General features: G+C 41.6%; 1 protein-coding gene across 5 annotated transcripts in view; it reads right to left on the minus strand.

The window, feature by feature from the left end:
- rptor (regulatory associated protein of MTOR, complex 1) overlaps positions 1 to 22,734 on the minus strand; it is a 126,197-nt gene that overhangs the window by 11,063 nt on the left and 92,400 nt on the right. For 3 of the 5 annotated variants that reach the window (XM_029246691.1, XM_029246692.1, XM_029246690.1), the window contains 8 exons: positions 19,335 to 19,432; positions 18,089 to 18,266; positions 12,790 to 12,900; positions 8,379 to 8,484; positions 6,744 to 6,858; positions 6,351 to 6,475; positions 4,570 to 4,671; positions 1,254 to 1,301 (listed from right to left, as the gene is read on the minus strand). In XM_029246691.1, coding sequence (XP_029102524.1) covers positions 1,254 to 1,301; positions 4,570 to 4,671; positions 6,351 to 6,475; positions 6,744 to 6,858; positions 8,379 to 8,484; positions 12,790 to 12,900; positions 18,089 to 18,266; positions 19,335 to 19,432 — 883 coding nt within the window. Of the gene's footprint in view, positions 1 to 1,253; positions 1,302 to 3,910; positions 4,672 to 6,350; positions 6,476 to 6,743; positions 6,859 to 8,378; positions 8,485 to 12,789; positions 12,901 to 18,088; positions 18,267 to 19,334; positions 19,433 to 22,734 lie in introns of those variants that run through there. The other 2 variants (XM_029246693.1, XM_029246694.1) reach the window with 2 other exon arrangements.

Raw genomic sequence — 22,734 nt, forward strand, 5'->3', positions numbered from 1 at the left:
TTGTGTTGCTGGTGAGGGATGTGCTTCTGTTCTCATTCATCTCCACGACCTCTGTGATGGACTGGCTTCAGCAGTGCACTTAATTAAAGAGAGAGCACAACTCACTGCTGATTTTCCTGTTCTAATTATGGCTAGTTTCAAAACATCCAAGACAAAGAGCTCCCATTTCCGCTTTGCGTGGACCAACGGAAACATAAAAGCCGGGAACCAAAGATCATTTGTACCGAACCAAATGGTCAAAGAAATGCTTGTCTGTGCAGGTGGCAAAATAGCTTTTAAAAAAAAAAAAAAAAAAAAAAAAAAAAAAAAAAAAAAAAAAGGTGGTTGAGGATACAGTCCAGGGTTCAGGGCTGAATCCAAGTCTCCCCCCCCCAACTTCAACTGTGTGCCTCTGCCTAGGAACCTCCTAATCCTATTACTCTAAGGGGCTCCACTTCCAAGGGATACACACTTTCTTAGAGAGTACAATGACCAGGGGGAAGCCACATGGAGACTACTTCTTGACCTCAAGTCTGAAAAGCGGTGGGACCAAGAGGGCTCCCTTTAGCAGCGGAAACACGATAACAGCAAGAAATAGACATTAGATAAAAATAAAACAGAATACCTTAATGAGTCACTGAGCATCTGCATAAACAGGGAGGGTTTGCCTTGGATCAGCAGCCCCATCTACTGTTTCCACAATGAACCCTAATCGTAATTCTGCTGCATGTTAGTAGCTGAGTGCATACAAGTCCTTTAAAGGCATAAAACAATTTGGAAATGTCATCCTTTTTTTGCAGCCGTATTTTGGAAACTGATGCAGAGTAGAGTGATGGTTCATCTTATGAGATGCTGCTAAACCATCCACACCGTGCACGAGCAGGGAAAACAGAGGGTTGGTAGCTATTATAAAGGGTGTCCATTGTAAAGTCATGCAGAGTGACCTAAACACTCAAAGGGTGCCCAAATGTGCTTGCTTGATGATCTCATCGTGCTTCCGTTGAAGCGCACCATTTCTTTGGATAAACCCATGCAATAGTCTTCATTCACTGCTTTGCTGGAAACCATAAGAGGAATAATAGAAGTGGTGAAAGATTACATGGATTGATGTGCTGAACTGGTGATGCTCTGGAGACTGGGTGTGGTAAGGCTGGGGTAGAACCAGTTATTACGGTGACACCAGGAAGTTTTAGTGCAGCAGTGATGGTTATTGGAGACAATACTGGGTGAGACCGGAGAAGTGGAGAGACAGCGAGAAAGATGAAAGCACTCACCTCCCTGTTTACTCCTGTCAAGATAGATTGAAACCCTTCTGGCCAGACCTGTGAGAGGAGCAGAGAGGGGATTGAAGGGGAAGGGTTTGCTGGGGGGGGGGGCAGGCAGGTCAGTACAGGCAGTCCCCAAATTATGAACGAGTTCCGTGTCCTCAGTCTGTCTTTAAGTCGGATTTTAACGAAAGCTGGAACAGTTAGGTATGGTGGGTATCTAATGTCAGTTTATCAAATGTTTGACTTAGATGGTATATTGTTTACCTTTCTATGCATAAAGAAACATTAAAAGAAACACTTCGGATACACTAAAACATCTTTAATATAACAATACAGTAACAATAATGATACGATGTAATGATGTAATGATAATGAGATGTACGTCACTTTGGAGAAAAGCGTCTGCTAAATGAATAAATGTAAATGTAATAATAAATGTAACTACAGTATTTATAATAGAAAGACATAGAAAGATATAAATGTTACTACTGTCATGATGAACAGAGGGCATGGAGGAGGCTGGACCCTAGTGCAGGACCGTTTATTCAGAATCAAAGTACTAGATGTGTTCCCATGGTCGGGGATAGGCGAATGGTCGGTCAGTCGATTGGCGAACTGAACAGACGAGGATCCGAAATCGTGGTCGAGGGACAAGGCGGGCAGTTATCATCAAAGTGAAGTGGGACGGGACTGGGGACCAATGAGGGACAGGAGATGAAGAATGAAAAGCGAGGTAGGTTTGAGAACGCGGCTGTTGTCTGGAGTGAGATTCCACAACTGGGAAGAAGTGTCCTTTGTAGCTGAGAGAGAGAGAGAGTACGTGCGTGTGCAAAACAAAGAAACTTTAATGTTCATTTTTTTTCCCCACTGTTGACGTTTCACCATTCGTTTTATAATTTTCAATTGTGAGTTTCCTTTTCCGTGGATGCATCACCATCCCTTGCATCACATTTACACTTTGGTGCCATGGTTAGCAAGAAAACAAACAAAAAAAAAAAATTAAAGCCAAATACAGTGACACAAGACACTTCACGGGAATAGAAGGAAGTCTCTGTCCTACCTCGGGCTCATGCACCCCGTCCATGAGCTGACAAACTGCCATAGACAATGTGTTTTGATGTACTTCGCAAAGTAGTGCCCGTTTATTACAAACCACTGTATATACAGTAACTCAAATTTTTAATATAATAGGCTTAATTATGAAGTTTTCACGTGATTGTTACTTAAGAGTGACCAAAAAAAAAAAAAAAAAAAAAACCCCAACTTCCAGTCAGTAAAGGGGTGGTTCGTAAGTACAGGCTGTACTTAAGTCAGATGTTTGTAACTCAGGGACTGCTTGTACATCAGCCGGTAGACAGCACTTAGTTAGCAAGAACCTGCACACATACACACAAAGCAAGAACAACATTGCAGTTTCCCAGCATACCAATGGTCACTGGTGGACTTAAAAAGTAATAAAATAAATTCCAAACTCGCACCGTTCTGGCATCGGGCTCACTTTGCAGGTGCCCAGTGATGACTCCCTTCAGAATTCCAAACTTTAGAAAGCCAATTAAACTAATCAAAACAGAGTGGTGCTGTAAATCTCTTTCAGCACTTGGTATCCACTGAAGACAGAAGACAAAAAACACGATTGTGAGCCCCTGGCTGATGGAAATGAGAAGCAATGATTATATCCTGAAATTAAATTAGTTTGAATGGCAATATCTGTTTGGGAAACTGCATTTTGTGCTGTATTTTTCAAGGGGGCAAAATCATATGAAAAACATGGAAAAATGTACTGTTGCACATTTGGAAAAACAGAAAATCTATGAAGCACAGAAGATATTGAGGGGGCCTTGAACAGTTTACTTCGATTTGTAAAGGTTTAACATCAATGAGGTGTGTGCCAAAATTTACATTTATTTACTAAGCAGATGCTTTTCTCCAAAGGGACTTCCAACAGATACTATGTAGTGTTATCAGCCCACACACCTTATTCACCAAGGTGACTACATTGCTAGATACACTACTTACAATGGGTCACTCGTACACACATCAGTGAAACACACACTCTCTGTCAATCGCACTACGGGTGAACCTGAACAGCATGTCTTTGGACTGTGGGAGGAAATCAGAGCACCCGGAGGAAACCCAAACAGACACGGGGAGAACGTGCGAACACCACACAGACTGAGCAGGGATCAAACCCATGTCCTCTCGCACCACCCAGGCACCATGAGACAGCAGTGCTACTCGCTGTGCCACCATGCTGCCCAGTGCCAAAATACCACAAAGACTGCAGGTTCCTCAATTCATTGCAGACACCACTATAGCCTTGGACTGCCTTGGGGTTTCTGGACCAATAGAGATCTTAGGGGTGCTGATGATGTCCTCGGGCCCTTTTCATAGCCTCCAGAAACCTCTGTAGTTTCCACCACTTAGCTCTCCACCATCAATAATTGGAGGGTGGCTATTACGGCGTGCAGCGCTCTGGGTTCGGATGGGGTGAAGGAGGACGCACAGGCAGCGTTCATTGTAAACGTTTTATTAGAACACCGGCACACAGGGAAGTAATGCTCTCGGTCTGAGGACCCCTTTTCCTCAAGGACTTGCGCCTCGATCCAGCCTTTCTCTTCTTTCTCCTCCCTGGCAGATGCAATCACCCCCTTATATTCCCCGTACATCACCCAAATCCAACCAATTACAATAAACACATTTCCCGCTCGAACACAGTTGTTACAATATTATTACCCTACAGCTGAAGCGGGAAATGGATTTTGGAGCACAGTTTAACTACTCTCACTGTGTTTGGAAACACGTCTACGTTTACAGTCCACAGTAAAGGAAGGTGTAGGTCCTCTAACATTCTAGCACAAGGATGTTCTGAGTCAGATTGCTAGGTTTGCGGGACATGATGGTGCCTTTTAACAGGTATTCAGTGCTCTATGGCCCCAGGCATAACTGTTCAAGTTTCTGCATTTACTTTAGTGCTACAAAGTGACTAGTTTTGCAAGCCCCGATGGTGCATGGGAGGAAGGCACAAGCCGTCACCCTGTCAGCATCCCATTAGACCATTTCCATCAGTGCTACTACTGCCCTGCCTTCCTGCTGATGGCTTTGAAATTCAAAGTGGAAGAATTTCCTTCACATCAGATGAGCACAATAAGAGCAATGGCTTTGGGGCTGAGGTGATGTGCCATGAAAAGGGAGGTAAACAAGCAGGAGAGGATGGATTGAGGAGGAGGTACTGACGAAAGGAAGATTCCTAGATGGAGCAGGACCGGGATTTCTACGTTGGTGGGGGGAGGGACTGAACCTGTCCATTAGCTCTGGTACTCACCTCTGGTACTGGGAAGCATGTCAGAGAGCCCTTGCCAGGCTGTCACCATTTCCGGGTTCTTCTGATCGGCAAAGTTCTTCCAGATCCGGAGTGCGCCATCATCTGCGAGGGAGCAAATGGGGTGAGTCAAGCCTACAGCCAATTCTGACATTTCCAATTCTACAAAAATGATGACCTTTGAAAGGCACTGCCAACTTCAGAACCTTGAGAAATGTTTTTGAGATGCACACTTCACTAAGAGTGCCACAAACGAGGCCTTCAATCCTGTTCGTTCATTAAATAATGAATGGAAATCCTATTCCACCAGTCGGCCACCTGTGCCTTTCTTCACGTGTCCTATACCACTGTGGTTGAGAGCTGGGGGGGGCTCTCCTCCGTGTTACCTTACCAATACAGTCACATCCATCTGTGCATGGAGTTCAGCAGCGAAGCAAATCGGAGGCGGGTTGGAGAAAGGGCAAAAGCACAAATCAAAGCAGTTGGAATAACATGACTGCCATTTATTTTACACAGGTTGGAGTGAATCCTCAAGTTTGTGAAGCTGGACACAAACCAAATACAGGAGCACAAGCAAGATGAGAGAAGGCTTGATATGCCTTCTCAGAGTAAAAATAACTTCTGCCTCTCCTCAGTATCCTGACACCACACTGAACAAGAATAGAAAGTTTCTTACAGTGGCAAAATGTTAGCTCTTGTGACATTTGTAATTGGCATCCTAACACACTGCCCCCTGCTGGTCTGGAGGTTTTCACCACATGCAATCTCATACTCTTTCGTCTAAGTTTAGATGCTGTTCTGTGGCTAGCACCTGGGTACACCTCTATTACTGCAAAGAGGCTGCAAAGATAGCGAGGAATTCAGAAGAAGGGTGCGAGAACTGTCTTCTGTTCCGTACTCTGCCTGTCACCACTAAAAAGAGCAGATGACTGAGCACCCAGTCCATCTTTCTTAATTCAGGGCAGACAGGAGTTGGGAAATGATGGAGGAAAGACTAACTTTCCAGTAATGACGCCCCTATCCATTTTCAAAGAGCAAAGTGGTTAACAGAGTAACACGGTGGGAGCAATCAAAGGAGGAAAGACTACGAGCCGAACCAAATGTGAATTCCATCATCTGGGCAGCAGGGAGCGTTGTGGCTAAAAATGCAGAAGGTTGCTAATTCAAGCTGCATGAGGGGTGCTGAGGCATATAGTCCAACACAAATTGATATAATGATAAATTGCTCTGGATAAAAGCAACCAAACAACAATAAACCACACAGAGGTGAAAAGCACTGACCCAACACCTCAGCCTATTAAACATCACAATGACTGATGTACAACATACCAGGTTGCACCAAAACATGAAACACTGAACACTGCACAATAACTGCAAAAGTGTAAAGCAATGTGTTGAACGAAAAGACCAGAACACAGAACAAAGCAACAGAAGAAAAAAATAATTACAGGAGCCCACTGAATGAGAAATGATCTGCATCCTCTTTACAGGCTGAACTAATTTGTTTTTATATGAAATCTGTGCTCGGTCCAAATTCGGCAAATAAAATGTAGAAACCAAATACCACATAACAAGTAATTTCAGATTTCCAATAAAGTGCAGCAAGAAGAAAATTTAATTCAGTCAGTGCATTCGCACATTGTTTCATTTTGTGGTCAATACAACAGCTTACCTCTTCCTTCTGAAAAGGAAGGAATGGATTTTTTGTACACCCTAACACCCGCTTCACAGACCTGCTCCAAGAAGGACTCCTGAAGCTACAGTACGGTGTAGGGCAGACCCACCTGTGGCGGTAAGAAGCAGTGAGCAGTCATGCCCGTTCAGGTACTCCATGGCTGTGATTCGGGTGTAGCGAGGGTTGCCGTTGTAGAAGTAGTCAAGCCTCTCCCCTTTCTCCCAGTCCCAGAAACTTGGGGCACAAAATTCAGCATAAGGTTAGAAAGGTCACTGTAGGCAATACTTACTCCTGTATTCATCTACACTGGGAAACAGATCTCCTATGTGACAGCTGCACAGGTGGGTAGCAAGAAGGGTCATAAGGATCACAGCAAATCCAAACATCCCAGAACAGGCTCTGGCTGTACCATTGAGAACCTCTTGTCCTAGGTGAATGGCTGTCATACCTGTCAACAAGCTTTTCCGATTAAAGTCTCAAGTGCTGAGGCCCAATTGCTCACCAGATGCTGTCCTTGTCTGCTACGGCAATGCAGGGATTGAAAGGATGAAACTTGACCACTGAGGGAACACCTGGGTTCCTGTTGATGAAGAGCTGGTCGTCCAGACGGGTTACACCTACAGGACGGAGCACATAGGGCTGTCAATCATGGATAACCTCTTCAGATGTTTACTGTGATACCTGTGGAAGTCCATTTTTCTTTTTTAACTGAATGCCCAAAGCCATATCCTACGCTGGGTATTTTAGTTTTTGAAGATTTTTATTTATATACACAAAGTCTCTGCGGTGCTTATCATGTCATAGAGTTTTATGACAATTCCTCCAGGAAGAAACCTATTCAAATGCCACCATTCTCCACTAACATCTGCACTCCCCTTCTCCTCCATAGCATCTCCAGCTTCTAGTCCTGGGGAATGCTGACAGCAGTTATGGCTGTTCATAGACTTTGGGGAAATAAAAATTGTAAATTTTAAGGGACTTCTGAATCCTCTACTAGGTAGCTGTGCTGTTCCACGTACAAATAATCAATCCTTTGATTTTCAGGGCTGACATCAAGCAAGTTAAATGTTTTGCATTTTGTAATAAATACACTTATAAGCAGTTATGTTTCCCTGGCCAAAAGTAAAACTCCTCTAAGCAACTTCCATCCAAAACTTACTGTGCCAAAAACTAAAATTCTACCTGTAAAGTGTTGCTCTGTAACTTTTTACAAAATGTAAAAAAATATAATGGGGAATGCAATGGCAGAGACTTCTTGCCCAAGTCTACCGTTTTCATATTTTATGTCAAGAATGTTAAATCAAGACTGAATCGAGATTATTCGCCTTTAAAAGAAGAAGAAAAAAAAAAAACCACATTAACAAAAAAAGAAACCTTAATTCACTATTAATGCTTTGGCACATTCCAAGCTTTCAACAATTTTGTCACGATGGGGAAATATGTATATATAAATATATATACGTATATGAAAAGAAACATTCACTTTTGAAGCATTCATCACAATTCTCTCTGTGGGAGTTGAAAAGAAGTGAAAATAGGACAGTGCAAACCGTCTCACAGACCTCATACTAGAACCAGAAGAGAAAAAAGCGTGCGTGAGGGAGAACCTCAGTGCTGACGCCACCGAGTGGAGGAGTGCAGGGGGGGGTGGAAGCACGGCTGACGTGGGGTTCTCAGCCATTCTCTTTGAATGCCGTGCTGACATCACATAAGCATCGGGAAGAGCGCGGCAGCCCACAGATTTCAACTCCAAAGGGGCGCATCGATTCAAGCAGGCATTCCATACCAGGCTCCACAGCGGGAAGTTGGTCCAGTTAAAACAGGGCTTCACTGCTGCTCTTCTGCAGGCCCCAAGACTCAAGTCAAACCACACTCTCTCTGTGTGTTGAGCTGTATTCCAACCCGACCCTCATTTATATTCTGTGTGGTGCCATACTTACCATCCCTTTTCACCTGTCCTTCGCTGTGTGCCATGCTGCCCCCTCATCTGCCATTCATGCTGCACTGCACTCTCCATTGTTCATCATTTCTCCCTTATGTTGCTCTACGTCACCCCTCAGTCATTGCTTGTCCCCCATGCTTCGTCATTTTCTCCTTCCCTCATCATCTGCGTGCTGCTCTACTCCCCCTTCCTTACCCTTTTGTGTGATGCGCAGGCTCTGCCTCCGGACACGGGCGTTCCTCAGGAACCTCCACTCTCTCTCCTTCCGCACTTGGCTCTCCACATCATGCTCCTCTGGGATCTGGGAGGAGGTGCGAGTAAAAGGGAATAAGGAGGGGGTTGATGGGTTTGGTGGAGACGGAGGAGACAGGGTATGAGTAAGAGAGGGAAATCAGAATGTAACATGAATGATTCTGTCACCCGCAGAAACAAAATTCTGTTTCATACATCAAAGAGAAACTGGAGAAAAAAATTTCACTTTTAGCAGCACACAACTCAAATGTATTTTGGATACACTTCAACATATGAGAAGAAGAAGGGGGGGGAAAAAAAAAAACACTACCCCACAGAGATGTAGCCATCAATACCATTTTCATGTGGTTGTAACGATGTTATCAAGTATGAGAATGAGAGGTACTTGACGTTAGGAAAATGTACAAGCAAATGAAGCCGAAGGTTTTAGCAAGCAGAGGAATACATAAATATATACATATATGCGCTAAGAAACACGCCGGGAACCGTACGTGTACTATGGTACAGTGTGCCCCGCCACTCCATTAAGCCTGCGTCTCTCCACACAACACAGGAGATAGTTTGCACGGCTCATTAAACAGCTCTGCTCTCCCTTCTGCCGCATGAGTGAGACATCACTGCAGTGCAAAGCGGGCGCTCCATCTCCCCGGCCTCCCTTTCCTTCTCTCTTTTTCTCAGCGCTGCCTTGGTGCAAATGAAGCCTCGCTAATGAAGTAAATAAAGAGGGACGTGTCCCGGGCAGAAAATGTCTCCTGCGACTTCTCGGAGGGAAGCCGCAGCTATGGCTAATTAGCAGCGATTTATTCGGGGCCTCCAGTTACCCCCAGGGGATGCGCAGCACACACACAGTCGCAGCAAGGGACTGAGTTCAACCCTAGACTCACCTGAGGAATAACGGGCAGAGAAGGGAAGCACACTTTTTGGGATAGCAGCGTATGAAGAACGGATGTATTAAAAAGCACTCGCCTAGCCTGGGAACGTCAGTGTTATGACTTCAGTGGGAACGTGTCTATGCGAGTTCCTCCCATCCATTTCACATGACATCATTTATGAAGTTCGCAAACTTTTCTATAGACTGGAACACTCAAGTTTTGTAGTTCTCCGTTTTATTTCCCCCCCAGCCCAGACACCGAAGGCTTCGACAGTAGTTTCTCATCACGCATCTACATCAGGGATGTCCAACCCTTTTTGACCAAGGACAACAATCATTCGTGTGAACTGGTGCGAGGGCCACAGATGTAAAAAAAAAAATCTCAGTGACATAATCTTAAATGTGGAAATTTAAAAATTACTTCAGCGTACTTTATTTAGCTGCAGTGTGTATTCAGGTGCGTCTGGCTATTATGTCATCATTCCATTTATACTATTTATGGAGGGAATAGTATTTATTAATAATTGCATATGTTTTCACAAGCCACATTATACGAAGAAGTGCGTTGCACATTGGACACCCCAATCTATATATACCCTTTGCTGTCAAGGCTGGCATCCTCACTAGTACTCTACCTGCTCGCCTTTTTAAGAAATGAAACTTCCGTTTCAGCTGGGATTCCTCAAAGACGCACATGTACCTGTAACGGGCAGCAGTGTAAAGGCAATGACCCTTTAAATCTGTAGTAATGGCAGCGGACACGACTCCCAGCCTGTTGGTGCCGGAGGTGCCTTATTGCTTTGTGCATTAGCATTATCGGCAGGCTGGGTAATAACACAGGGAGGGATGTAATGGACTCTAATGAAGCCCTTCTCCCACCCCGTCCCTCGTTCCTTACTGCACACTTACAGACTGGGATGGTGGCACCACCCCTGAATGTTAAACATGCTGCCGGAGCAGTAATCCGCTGCTCACGATGTCAGAACAGAGGTAGGTAGGTGTGTGTGTGTGTGCGTGCGTGCGTGTGCACCCATGCACAGATATGTGGCACTGCCAGTAAAAACTGAGGGGAATCAGAGAGGAACGGTGACTCCGTAACGACAAAACACACAAGATAACAAATGAGGAATGGAACGTTTGGTCAAGTGGCAGTAAATTTCCATGTTTAGCAACGAGCGATCTGTGTTTCGGCTGACGCCAGGCTAATGGAATGTCACCGCTGCAGCCCCTCGCAAGCGTAGCATAATGTATCTGTCGCGAAGCTCTGCGCTAACCCACAAATAAACAACGGATGGCATAGGCCACAACTGCCAAATGAACATGCAGCCGACATAAATCTACAGCGAACAGCGGCCAGTATGGCCCTCTAGCAAGTTGATTGCAGTTTTCTCGCTCGGAAGTCCAGTGTGAAAACATGGCCAGCACTTGAACTGCTCACGAAACTGCTACATAATGAGCTCAGTCAACAATGGCAGATACAGGAAAGGTCTACATTAAAACTGTACTTTATGACGTGTGCTCAGAACATTGCAACACAGTTTGATTTTTAATACAATAATACCCACTTGAATAGACAGGCTTCCACATTGAGCCAATCTAAGTGAAGCTTTTTTTTGTTGTGAGGATAGACATTCAAGACATGGTTGGAGGGGCAAGAATGTAAAAAAAAATTAGTTCATCAGCAAGATGCCAACAGGACAGCAGAGTGTGTAGTATGTGTACATGTGTGATTGGAGCCTCATGAATCCCAAGTCAATTACCTATGCAGCGTGAGGTACAACGGTAGGAAACTCTGGGTTACTAAAACACATGGACTGTTTTAAACTGGTACTGTGGGGGGGGGGAAGAAAAGGAAAAAAGGAAGAAAAAAAAAAAAAAAAAAAAACCTCATTGATAGTTTTGCTCACAAAAAAATAACAAAAAAACCATGAAATAGTCCATACACTAATGGGCAGTAGGTAGCCAAGTGATTAAGGATGTGGACTTGAATTGCAGTCAAGTAAAAAAATATCTAGCTCTAAGAATGGATCAAATACTGCTCTTTGCAACCAATTAATAACAACAACAATAATATGCAATAGTGAGATGCATATTTTATGATCGGTGAATTCTCTCTTTGTGTTGACCACCCAACCGGAACACTGAGCCCTTTAACCCTGAACACTGCAAAATACAGGCCCTGTGAGGCCACACACGAGTTGAACCGCAACAAAGGCTTAACGCTTTAAACACACCACTGTAACCACAAATAGGCTTAGACGAGCTAATGAAAGCGCTAGTGGGATCATTAGTAATTATAGAGGGGCTCCCAGTGAAGCAGGACCCAGAGACATGTTGCATCAAAGCAATCGGGTGTACGAGTTCAGCATGCTTGTCTTCTGGGGGGGCACAGCGTAACACAAGGGTGTGCAAATGTGCACACTCAGTGTATAACACTCAGCTGATGTTACCTAAAAGACAATAAAAAGGCTGCTGCGAAACAGAGAAATGCACTCATACAGCAACCTAATAACACCTCAAAAGAGTGAGAATATTAAATACTTGTACTACCAATCAAACTAGAGTTATAATTTGTACGTAATGCTTTTGTACCACTGAAGCATTGAAAAGCTGGTTACATTAAACCACTTTAAGATGCGCAGTTGACCAGAAAATGTATTATCCTCCCAGTAATTCCTTCATACCTATATGACAGTGTAACTTTACTGGTGTAAAAATCAAGCAACACGACAACAAAATTCCAATTATTGTAGATCACAAAACAAAACTCCAAACTGAAGACTTTAGTGTGATAAACTTCTGTGAAGAGAGGACAATCTTCACAAACTCAGTGTGGCATGTAGGAGTGCAGCCACCTGACTGATGAGGGTCAGATGCAGCAATGATATTGTAATGTTATTATATTATTGCATTGTTTTAATGATATTGTATTTGGAGGATAAGAGGTGTCGCACTGCGGAGCTCCAAACTTTGTGTGGAGGCAGCTGTTTCCCAGCGCTCCAGTTTACATTTCATCTATATGCTGTACTCTCTGTATTTTACATTTATTCATTTAGTAGACGCTTTTCTCCAAAGAGATGTACAGCTCAGAAAAACAATACAACAGTGCATTACACCAAGAGACGACGAAATCTAATGCAGACATGATTCTAGAGTAGTCAATTTCTCTCATAGCACCAAATAAATCAGTACACATTACACAAGTAGCTGGATATAGAGGGTTTTTTTTAAAATAAAGATGACTTAGTACATGTTTATTAAGCACATTCTGAGAGGCAAGTCAGAGATGTATATTGTGATGTGTATTGAATATTGAGAGAGATTCCAGTTTTGTTTCATATTTTTAATTTAAAAAAAAAAAAAAAAATAATAAAAAATCCACCCTGTACCACCTCAGTCCTGGTCACTCCCTGAACTGGACATGCTTAGTATGCCACACTCAGGTGGGGAAAACAGGGCAAAGCGTGCTAGGAGGTGGGCTACCTTCATGACTGGCTGTGCAAAATACTTCGCACTCCAATCGCAAAGGCCTGTCTGCATGGTTGCGCTGATGAAGCTCCTGTGTCCACCCGGCTCGTCACCGTCGTCCGGCGTCTGAAATACACACAGAGCCTGTCATTAGTTGACTGCTGTGTGGTTGGTGCTGCATGCTTCCTTTGTTCTGGGTACATCTGGTATGCAGTGGAGCAGGGCTAAGCCCACCTTTGGTGTGAGCGTGAAAATCCCTTAGGCTATGTCCCAGTTGCATGTTGGCCTTATTCCTCATTATGAGTTCGGGGCACTACGGTTCTGTCGAATATGAGGACACTAGAGGATATTCTTTATTACGTTTTTGGTAGATGAAGGTAATACTGATTGGAAACATCTTCATTATTATTATACATGCAGTACAATATGGTACCGCAAAGAAGAACATGCTAAAGCAGGGGTTCTTAAGCTTTCTTCAGCTTGAAACCCAAACGAGAACTTGTCAAAGTAATTCGGTCGCACTAAACTTTGTGTGAATAACACAATAATAAAAGCAGAATTGCACAGCAATGAAATAACAAACAAGCTGTAACACAAGCTATTTTTAGATAGTAACAGTGCATAAACGAAATTTAAAAAAATGCTTACACAGAGTAATATAAAAATCTACTTCCAGTGATGAAAGTGATGACAGGTAGAAGCACAAATACATTTTAGCAACAGAATAAGCCACTCCCTTGGCTAGCCACTTATCCCATGTGAAGTCTCCAACAATTTCAAACAGAACCTTACTGTACTGTAAATTTACTGTATACATAGGAGTGGACAAAATAATAGGAACAACACATTAATGTTTAAATTCAAAGTGACTGAATCACAAGTAAAAAACTGCAAACACAGCTGCACATGTGAATAATATCAAGGTGGTTGCCAATTAGCAGTGTGTGCTGCTATAAAAGAGGTCTGACAATTAACACTTTGATATGTGTGTATTCGAAGCAGCCAAAGAGTTGGTGCAAAAACTGCAGGTGTATCGGTCAGGAAAAACATATGCATTGTTTCAAGAGGAACAGTTTTAAAAATAATGACAGCATATGTCAAATACGGATAAAGAATGTGCATTGGTACAGGGGAAAAGCGGACACCGACAGGGATAGACGAACACAGCACAGGTGAGTTGCTAAATGCCACCAAAGTACAGCCTCAAAAATTACCAGAGAACTGAATCAGCACCACTGTGACACCGTCTCAACAAAATCTGTACATCGTGAGGTTCACAAAACTCTAATTTATGGCAGGGTTAGCATTCGGAAATCACTTGTATCCAAGTGTGATGCATAACCTGGTGCAAGTAGAGCAAAACCTGGACTCCTGAACAACGGGGATAAAAAGGAAAAGGGTGACCCTGCTCCTTATTAGTTTCTTGATAATAGTATACTGCGAGGTGTTTCTCTTTGCCTCAGCAGTCCAGGTGAAATTTATCGCAATTCTCGAATTATACAACAAGCAGAAATAAAATGTTATCACTTCACTCTGGGGGGGGGTACACAAAATGAGAATTTTTCTGTTCTTCCACAAATGCAGTGAAGAGAATGACTATTAAGCTACAATTAAAAAAAATGCTGAAATGTAGCTCCATGAGATAAGAAATCCAAGACATTAAGATCTGAGTTATTAGCTAAATAACCATCTTCATGAACCTGTAGAATACAGTGTTAGTATTAATATAAAAAGGCCAAATGCAGACAATGAAATCTGGATTATGCTTTTTCAATACAAAACACTACTTTCATGGCTTCTTAATTATGCAATATTAGTCTCTCAATATTTTCGCAGCTACCTAGCTGTTAGCAACACACACCAGGCCATTTAGATGACTAGATGATAAAAGACTATTCTGTTAAGTTTCTTAAAAACGAACAGAATTGTGTCGTCCTGTCAACTTCGTCACTGTTGAAAACTTGCTTCCTGACGGCAATGAACTCGTTCATATTGAGGCTGTTTGACTGCTGTTGGAACACACACACATATATAAAGAAATTGGGGGGGGGGGGGATCAGGGCTTCAATGAATTACAACAGGCTTCACTCACATGATTCTTACACTGAGAATCTGCACTTAGAACCACATACCATATAGTCTGTACCCTAAAATCTCCAAAAGATGCATATATCTACCTTCTTAATTAAGAGAAGTACACACACACACACACACACACACACACACACACACACACACACATTTTCAGAACCGCTTGTCCCATACGGGGTCACGGGGAACCGGAGCCTACCCGGCAACTCAGGGCGTAAGGCCGGAGGGGGAGGGGACACACCCAGGACGGGACGCCAGTCCGTCACAAGGCACCCCAAGCGGGACTCGAACCCCAGACCCACCGAAGAGCAGGACTGTGGTCCAACCCACTGCGCCACCGCACCCCCTTAAGAGAAGTATAATTAGTTAATTTAATTAAGCTAAGCTCTATGTTCTCAACCCAGGGAACACACACTAAATTTGGGGGGGGGGGGAGAAAAAAAAAAAAAAAAAAAAAACTGTACATAATACAATAGAAAAGTTAAGCAATATTAATCTATAAGCCATTGAAGATAATGAAGTTTTCTAAACTAGCTAGATTAAACCCTGGAGCACTATAAAAGGTCAAGTACTGGTATTTTGTTATTAAAGAATCACACATTACATACAAATTGTCCACAATAATGTCAAGCAAAATTAGATTTTTTTAAAAATAAACATTACTGAGCGTTAGGCATTTAAACTTATTTTTCAAGTATTGCTGTGCCCTTTGAGTTGGCAATCCTGCACACTATAAAGGAAGAGTTTAGTCGATTTATGGCTTATTTCCATGTCCTTTTATTGAGCCACCTGGTTACTTGTAAGTATATTGCACTGTCATTAATATCAGATGTGAACATACACTAGGTCCTCAAATTCTGAACATAACTGGGACTAGAAAACTGTTCATAACTCAATTTCTTGCATTATAATACATACATCCCTCCAGTTATTAACTTGTTCTGTATTAACCTCAGACAAAACCAAAATGAATACAAACTACTCTAACACTTTAATCCATCTTTAATCAAGAACTGTCCAGTGCAGGGTCACGTAGTGTGCTGTTTCCCAGAAACAAAGGGTGTGAGGCAGGGTACACTCTGAATGCAAGGGTGTCAACACTTATTTTATTAACTTAAAATTAAAACAATATGACTGTAAATAAAACATATTCTCCACAACTTCTCAAACAATGCCGTTGGCAGATTTATCATATCACACCTGATGTTTGGCAGCTTTGGGCCACTTTTAGCTTTATTATTTATGCAACAATTAAAGCTTGATTTATTTACAGATAAGCTTATATAATAATTATAAACAGGGCTTCAGGGAATAATACTTAAGACTTTTCATTTTAAGATTTTTATTAACTTTGAGCTAGATTAAAATTAAAACTAATTTAAAATGACTGAAAATAAACGTACACACCACAAAACTCTACTCAGTTCCGAGTCTGATTCTGAGACTGATTGATCCCATAACTGTCTATCGATCATGAAGCCTATTACAAAATGAAATAGTGAGGGGAAAATGCAATTAAAAATAAACAGAATGGAAAAGAAAATGTTTGTAGTCAAAAAAACATGTTGCTCAACAGTTTTTCACATCAGGAACCAGCATAACATTCTTAGCAAACTGTACAAGTATGCTAGTATGAGTCTCAGTTTTGTAAATTTTACTGCATGTGGTAATGGCCCTCAACTCCACCATGGACGGTCCCAAGCCCAGCTGAGAAAGGCAGAGGGTTGGGCATGGAGCTAGCTACCCCATGGCGTAAAAACCTTGCCAACTACAGAAACGCCAACAAGAACCCTTGCTGGCGGCCTATGGCCCAGGAGGGGTGGAAGGCATGAGTAAGTAAGCAATATTGACCCTCACAGACAGAACCAATCTACTTTTGACAAAGTCATTCTACCATTCATTACATGTTCTTAAACAGTGCTTAAAACATTAAGTCCAACAGCTGTAGTAGATTTCCATACTTCTCTGGATGATGGGAGAATTGTCTGTATTCGTTACAAAGCACATCAGATATGAACTACAATCCAATGTATAAATAACAGGTCCTGGTGTTTCACAGTATGAAAAAATAAAGCTAGTACATTACATTTGACACAAGCATTTATCATTGATGGATTACTGTGTTTAGACAAAGGTTTTCCATTTTGTAAGTTTAACTCTTCATCTACTTTTAAAGAATGCCACCAAGATAATTCAAAACAGTTCCTTAAATCATATCTGATGGACAGGTATATGCGACAGTTTTCATCTGACCTCAGCAATTTGCGAGACAGATTACATCAACCGATCTGATTTCATTAATGAATAATTCTTTTTCACTACAAAGGTTGACGGTTGTTATTAGTGAGCTGGAAACCCTGTGTAAATACTGCCAGGATAAGATTGGAGGAGCTCTGTTACAAAGCATGGCCATGCTCTCTGGGTTGGGAGGATGGCTGACTAGGTGTCACAGACAAGCAGTCATTGATATAATAAAAAATGTGTATAGATCTGTATATTTTCAGTGGTTAATACATCCATCCCCCAGGGTTGTTTCACAATTCATATTCATAAGAGCTACTGATATTGGTCGACACTTTCTACCAGTTCTTCTAGTTAGCTACTGATGTAATGACTAAATGACATGATTTAATGGAGTTCACATTTACTGTATTTCTAAAAGTTACTATTCCATCTGCTGTTTTAGTTGATGCGACTGGTTGACACCATCAATGTGACAGGAACAAGAAAGTATATAGATTAGCTGGTTTTGCTGCATAAGAAGCAGTGTATACAGGTTTGCAGAGGAACAACAAACATAGTAGGTAATGAATAAAATTTTTATTACAGAAATAAAATGACTGCATAACTAAGCAAAAATGCTACTTTGCTAAATAATAAGGCCACTGCATGAAAAAACTAAATTTTTACGAGCTGTTGCAGCCGTTGCCATTGTGTGGAACCCCGTTTTACGAAGGAAGGTTGTACAATTAATCATTTCCCGCCAAATATTACAGACTTTCTAGGCATACAGACAAATTAATCAATTCAAGGTGTTTCCTTCAACATAATTTCAACATCACTCTCACAAACATTAATAACCTGTCAAGAAGTCTGTGTTTGACTCAGGTCTGCTGTTGGTATCACACAAATTAAGCCTGAATAGACTTTCTGGAAATGATATAAAGGGACAGGTGAGGTTTGCTACTGAGAAAAATTGTCCCGTTTATCCTGTTTGCCATACCTGATCAGGACCCTTGTCAAACATCTTCCGGGTGCGCTGGAACTGGTGCGAGTGGGGTGCTTGGCCACCAAATGGAGGCGTGTACGGGGGCCGGGCTGGGGGCAGCTCACGGGCAGGAGGCTTGGGTACCTCATTGGTCAGACTGGAGCTGCTGGCGCTGGGCATCGGAGGAGAACCACTACAATAAAAGAAAAACTATGATTAGTACCACTGCGGGTACACTGGGAGTATATCCTAATAAGGTCAATTTTAGAACTTGTTACAAAAGTGCTTTAAATAAGTACAAGAACATGTCTGGACTTTAATCAAAGCACTGTTCTTTTTTAATGAGGACAAAGAACCACTTCAGTTAACTGCTGGTAACAGGCATTTAGGTTGAAAATCATTGCTTTGCCGACAATACCCAGCTCTTCTCTTTTCCCTCTGCAGTTTGACATATTCTCAGGCATTGATGCTTGCCTCTTGGACTTCTCTGCTTAGATGACTGATCACCATGTACAACTCTCCGAAACTGAGATTCTTCACCTCCCACTAGGTCTTTCCACCTGTAAGGAACTCTATCAAACTGGACAACTTGCTCATTTCTCCTGCTTCATGAGCTAAGAGTCCAGGAATAAATCAAATCACACCTCTACCTCTCCCTACACGCTGATGCCATGATCCAGTTCTTAAGATATCTTCTGCATAACATCTGCAGGATCCACCCTTATTTCACAATAAACTCAAATGCATGGTCCAGGCCATGGTGATATCCTGAGCAGATTACTGCACCTCCCTTCTGTCTGGTCTTCTTGTCTCTGCCATCAAGCCTCTCCAGCTGATACAAAATGCTGCTAAATGAGTTGTGTTTGGCCTGCCAAAGTGTCCCCATGTATCTCCCCTTCTGTCTCCAATGCAGTGGAATGATGTCCCTCTGTCCTTCAGAACTGATCAATCCTTCAAGAAGGGTCTCAAAACATCTCTTCTGGACCCAGTTCTCTCCTGATCTCCTATATACTCCCTAAACTTGCACTACACTATCACCTGTTCAAAAAAATATCTTCTACCAGTTTTATATTTAGCTACTTATATAATTTATACTGGTTAAACAGTGGGATTAGACTATTATTAATGGATTATGCTTCAAGAATCACAAGTTTGCACCTTATTCCCTCCATATGTTGGCAAAATGCACTTTTGTCTTTGGACACTTTGGATAAAAGTATCTACTAAATGAATAAATGTAAATGAAAATAAGGCCCCTCACCCTGCCTGATGGATGTGGGTGCCTTTGCTGGTGGGGCTAGCAGGAGCAGACTGGGTGAGGGATCCAGAGATCTTCTGGGGTCGAGCATTCACAGTGGCCTGTAGGGAGAGGAAGAAACATCGTGGGTTCAAGTCCTGGCTGCACTGCATTGTGACACCAGGATGAAAAGTCAGTCAATCGTTACACTGCAAATGGAATTTAAACCAAACTCTTGACAAAACCACTGAAATTTCCCTTGCAGAAAAAGAATATAAAGCCAAATTGAACAATATTTTACAAAAGTGACTGGGTGTTTAAGTTTCCCTTGAGTTTGGTGCAGTCACTGCATTCTAGCTTTCAAAGAATTATGAACTGCACAAATTTTTGTTTTCATTTAAATGACTTTTGTGCAACGTAAAGACCTGGCTTTATTGTTCTGCACATTCCCTAGAAGAGCAACTTTTAATATCTCTTCAAATAAGTAAGTGGCATCTTCTCATAATCTGAAAATCACTATAGGTTGAAAATGTAATGCAAATATACAGAAGGTTTGGCATGTTTGCTTGGTGTTGCTGAGAATTTCAATTGGTTGCCTTAGCAACTGTGCTGGGGGAAATTAGATGAGATCTTGTTTTCTTTGGTGCTTGTTCTTCACCCAATCCAATGTTCAACATTCTAGAAACATCAGCTATTCTAAATCTTGACATGTCTCTGTCGAGGATTCCGTGCTTATGGCAGCATTACTGTTGCACATTAGGTTTACATTATGTCTGCCACAATGCAAAACAGATTCTGAATTAAGTTTTAATGTTCCAACAACAATACTAGTGGCCGCTTCAGCTGACTTCAGTAAGGTCAGTGACTTAGAACCTCACTTATTGTTTCAATCCGTTCTCATTCACATCTAAGCTATCATTTGAACCTTCAAATGCTGGGAAGAAAGCTAATTCCTTTTACTTTGCTGAAGGCATCATTTTGACCTTGCAGTAAGCTGTGGCTTGACCAGAAATGCTCTCTGATAAACTATCTTGTGCCACAGCTCAACCAGAGCACTATATAGTCAAGCAGTCCTGAGTTTGATGAATTTAAACCTTCAGGTGACCTTTGTTGTGGTTTCCTACAGGTGATGCCAAAACTATGGTACAGAAAGCAGAATCATTTTTAACAGAAGAGAGACACCAAAAGTTGTTAACAGTGCTATAACTCCTTCATGGACATCGAGTGAAAGCTTGTCCAGGGACATAGTTCAACTGATCAAAAAAAAAAAATCCAGTCAATCATTCAAAATCGGATCACAGCAAAGGTACAAAAAGAAAGCAGAGTCTTCACAACAACTACAATAGATTAAATTTTTACACAAGTTTTGTGTCTTTATACAGGTCAATAAATCAAATCATATGCATTAAGTGTGTTAAAAGACATTCTCTGGTTTCTAGGTAGAGTACTTTCTATCTTTTATGAAGAGAGGAAAAATGAAGAAAATGTGATTCATTTGACATGCTACAAAAAGTACATCAACTCCAAAGTAATAAGCAGAAAGTTTTAAAAACTATATTCAATAAAAACATGTTAAAAAGTAAATTAATCTGTGATCCAGTTAGACATGGGACTGTGGTACACTGTTAGCCCTCAGCATTGTTAAAACAGAATTTACCAAAGCATTCAAATGATATTAGTATGATTCCAAACCCCATGTAGAGAAAACTTTCTCTTGAGAGAGAATTAACTATAATTGCTCAGTGCAAACTACAGATGTCCTCCTGAATGTTGCATTAATAATATAAATATGCAACAATACTAACAGATAGAGGCGCTACACACTGGTTATCAGAAAACATGGCCATAACTATTTGTCTACATATAACTGTTTTTATACTTGTGTAGCTAGACTTCATGCACCAGCAATATATGAATTTTTTACAAATCCTGGAGAGAGTAATCAGACAATGCACACTGGAGCCACCAGTATTAAGACAAATCTCTTTATAGTTGTACCAGAAAACAAATATATTCCTACAGTTCTGAGACATAAATGCTCCTCACATGGACTGTTACACAAGGAAAAAGGTAACTGTTATAAGAACTATACTATGATAAGAAATTAGGAAAACTTGACTCTGGAATGGATTTAGCTTTGTTTTCTTCATTGTAGTAAATTCAATTAATGTAAACATCTTTCAGACCAATTTTGCTTTAATGCTTATTTGATCCTGCAACGAATTAAAGTGTGTGTACTGGGTTCTTTAGTGGTAAGTGTCTCTCACTAACACTCAAATTAACAGCCAATGTTCCCAACTTGGACATCATTAAAACGAGAAAAATAAAACAATCACCACAAATGTGCTGTGTCTATACAAGGGGAAAGAATATTAATTACATGGAAAAAACAAGTAGTAATTATCACACAGACTCTCAGGATAAAACATCTGTGTAATCTGAGACTGCAAAAAATACATCCAATGCACACATGCGTAAACGAAAATTATTTAAGTTCCAGAATAAACCTTCAGAGGACATAATTCAAAACAAAAATTGTATCTTAAGCAGGTGACTCCAAATGCATTTCAGCACATAAAGCCCAGGTTTTCTCTCATTCTGGCAGGGCATAAAACATTTAAAGCTCAAAGCTTTTACGCTGTATTTCCTACAGATGCTTTCTTAAGGTATCAAATTCAGGGTAGGCAGAGGATTGATTACAGTGAGCCATGTCAACAGAGATGAATGCTTGGGGGCAAACCGGCACTTTGACGACACTTGAGCCAGGTTTAGTGGGTGATGGATGTCCATCAGGGGAAGGAATGAGTTTGAGCATAAAGGAATAAATAAAAGATGGGTTTTTTCATGGTAAAAAACCATTTTTCAAATACAGGTAGCAAGACACCTTTGTCACCCAATGACAAAGCACATGCAGCACTAAACTGCCACTTTGATAATGAGATCTGTGGATGAACACTGATGAAGGTATGCCATGTACAGACAGAACATGCAGTACTGACTCAGCTATTTGCAAGCATATGTCAACATAGTGTCTTGTCTTAGCAATGCCTTTCTAAACCTTTTGCTCCTTGGGAAGATCCTGAGCCACCAGATTTCTTTTGCTGTTTTACTTACTCATCAGCTAAATTAACCATCCAAAACAGTGAAAAGCAGTACTCCAGGGGACAAAAAGCATGCAATACAATATCTTATAAAACCAGCTCTACCCTCAAACATCACATATTAAATTATTAGGCCAAAAGAGACCCAGATGAAACTGCACTCTGACTGGTGGAGAACCACTGTCAGATGTCACACGCAACTCACGAGTGGTTTGAGAAGCACTCGGCTTGACGATGCCTGAGACCTTCCTAGTAACTATTTGACACTGTGCAATCCAGTGTTTGCGTTCCACCTAAAAGTAGACAGCTCTAATGTTGGCCGT

Source organism: Scleropages formosus, chromosome 20 (genome assembly GCF_900964775.1).
Source record: "Scleropages formosus chromosome 20, fSclFor1.1, whole genome shotgun sequence".
Taxonomy (NCBI): Eukaryota; Metazoa; Chordata; class Actinopteri; order Osteoglossiformes; family Osteoglossidae; genus Scleropages; species Scleropages formosus.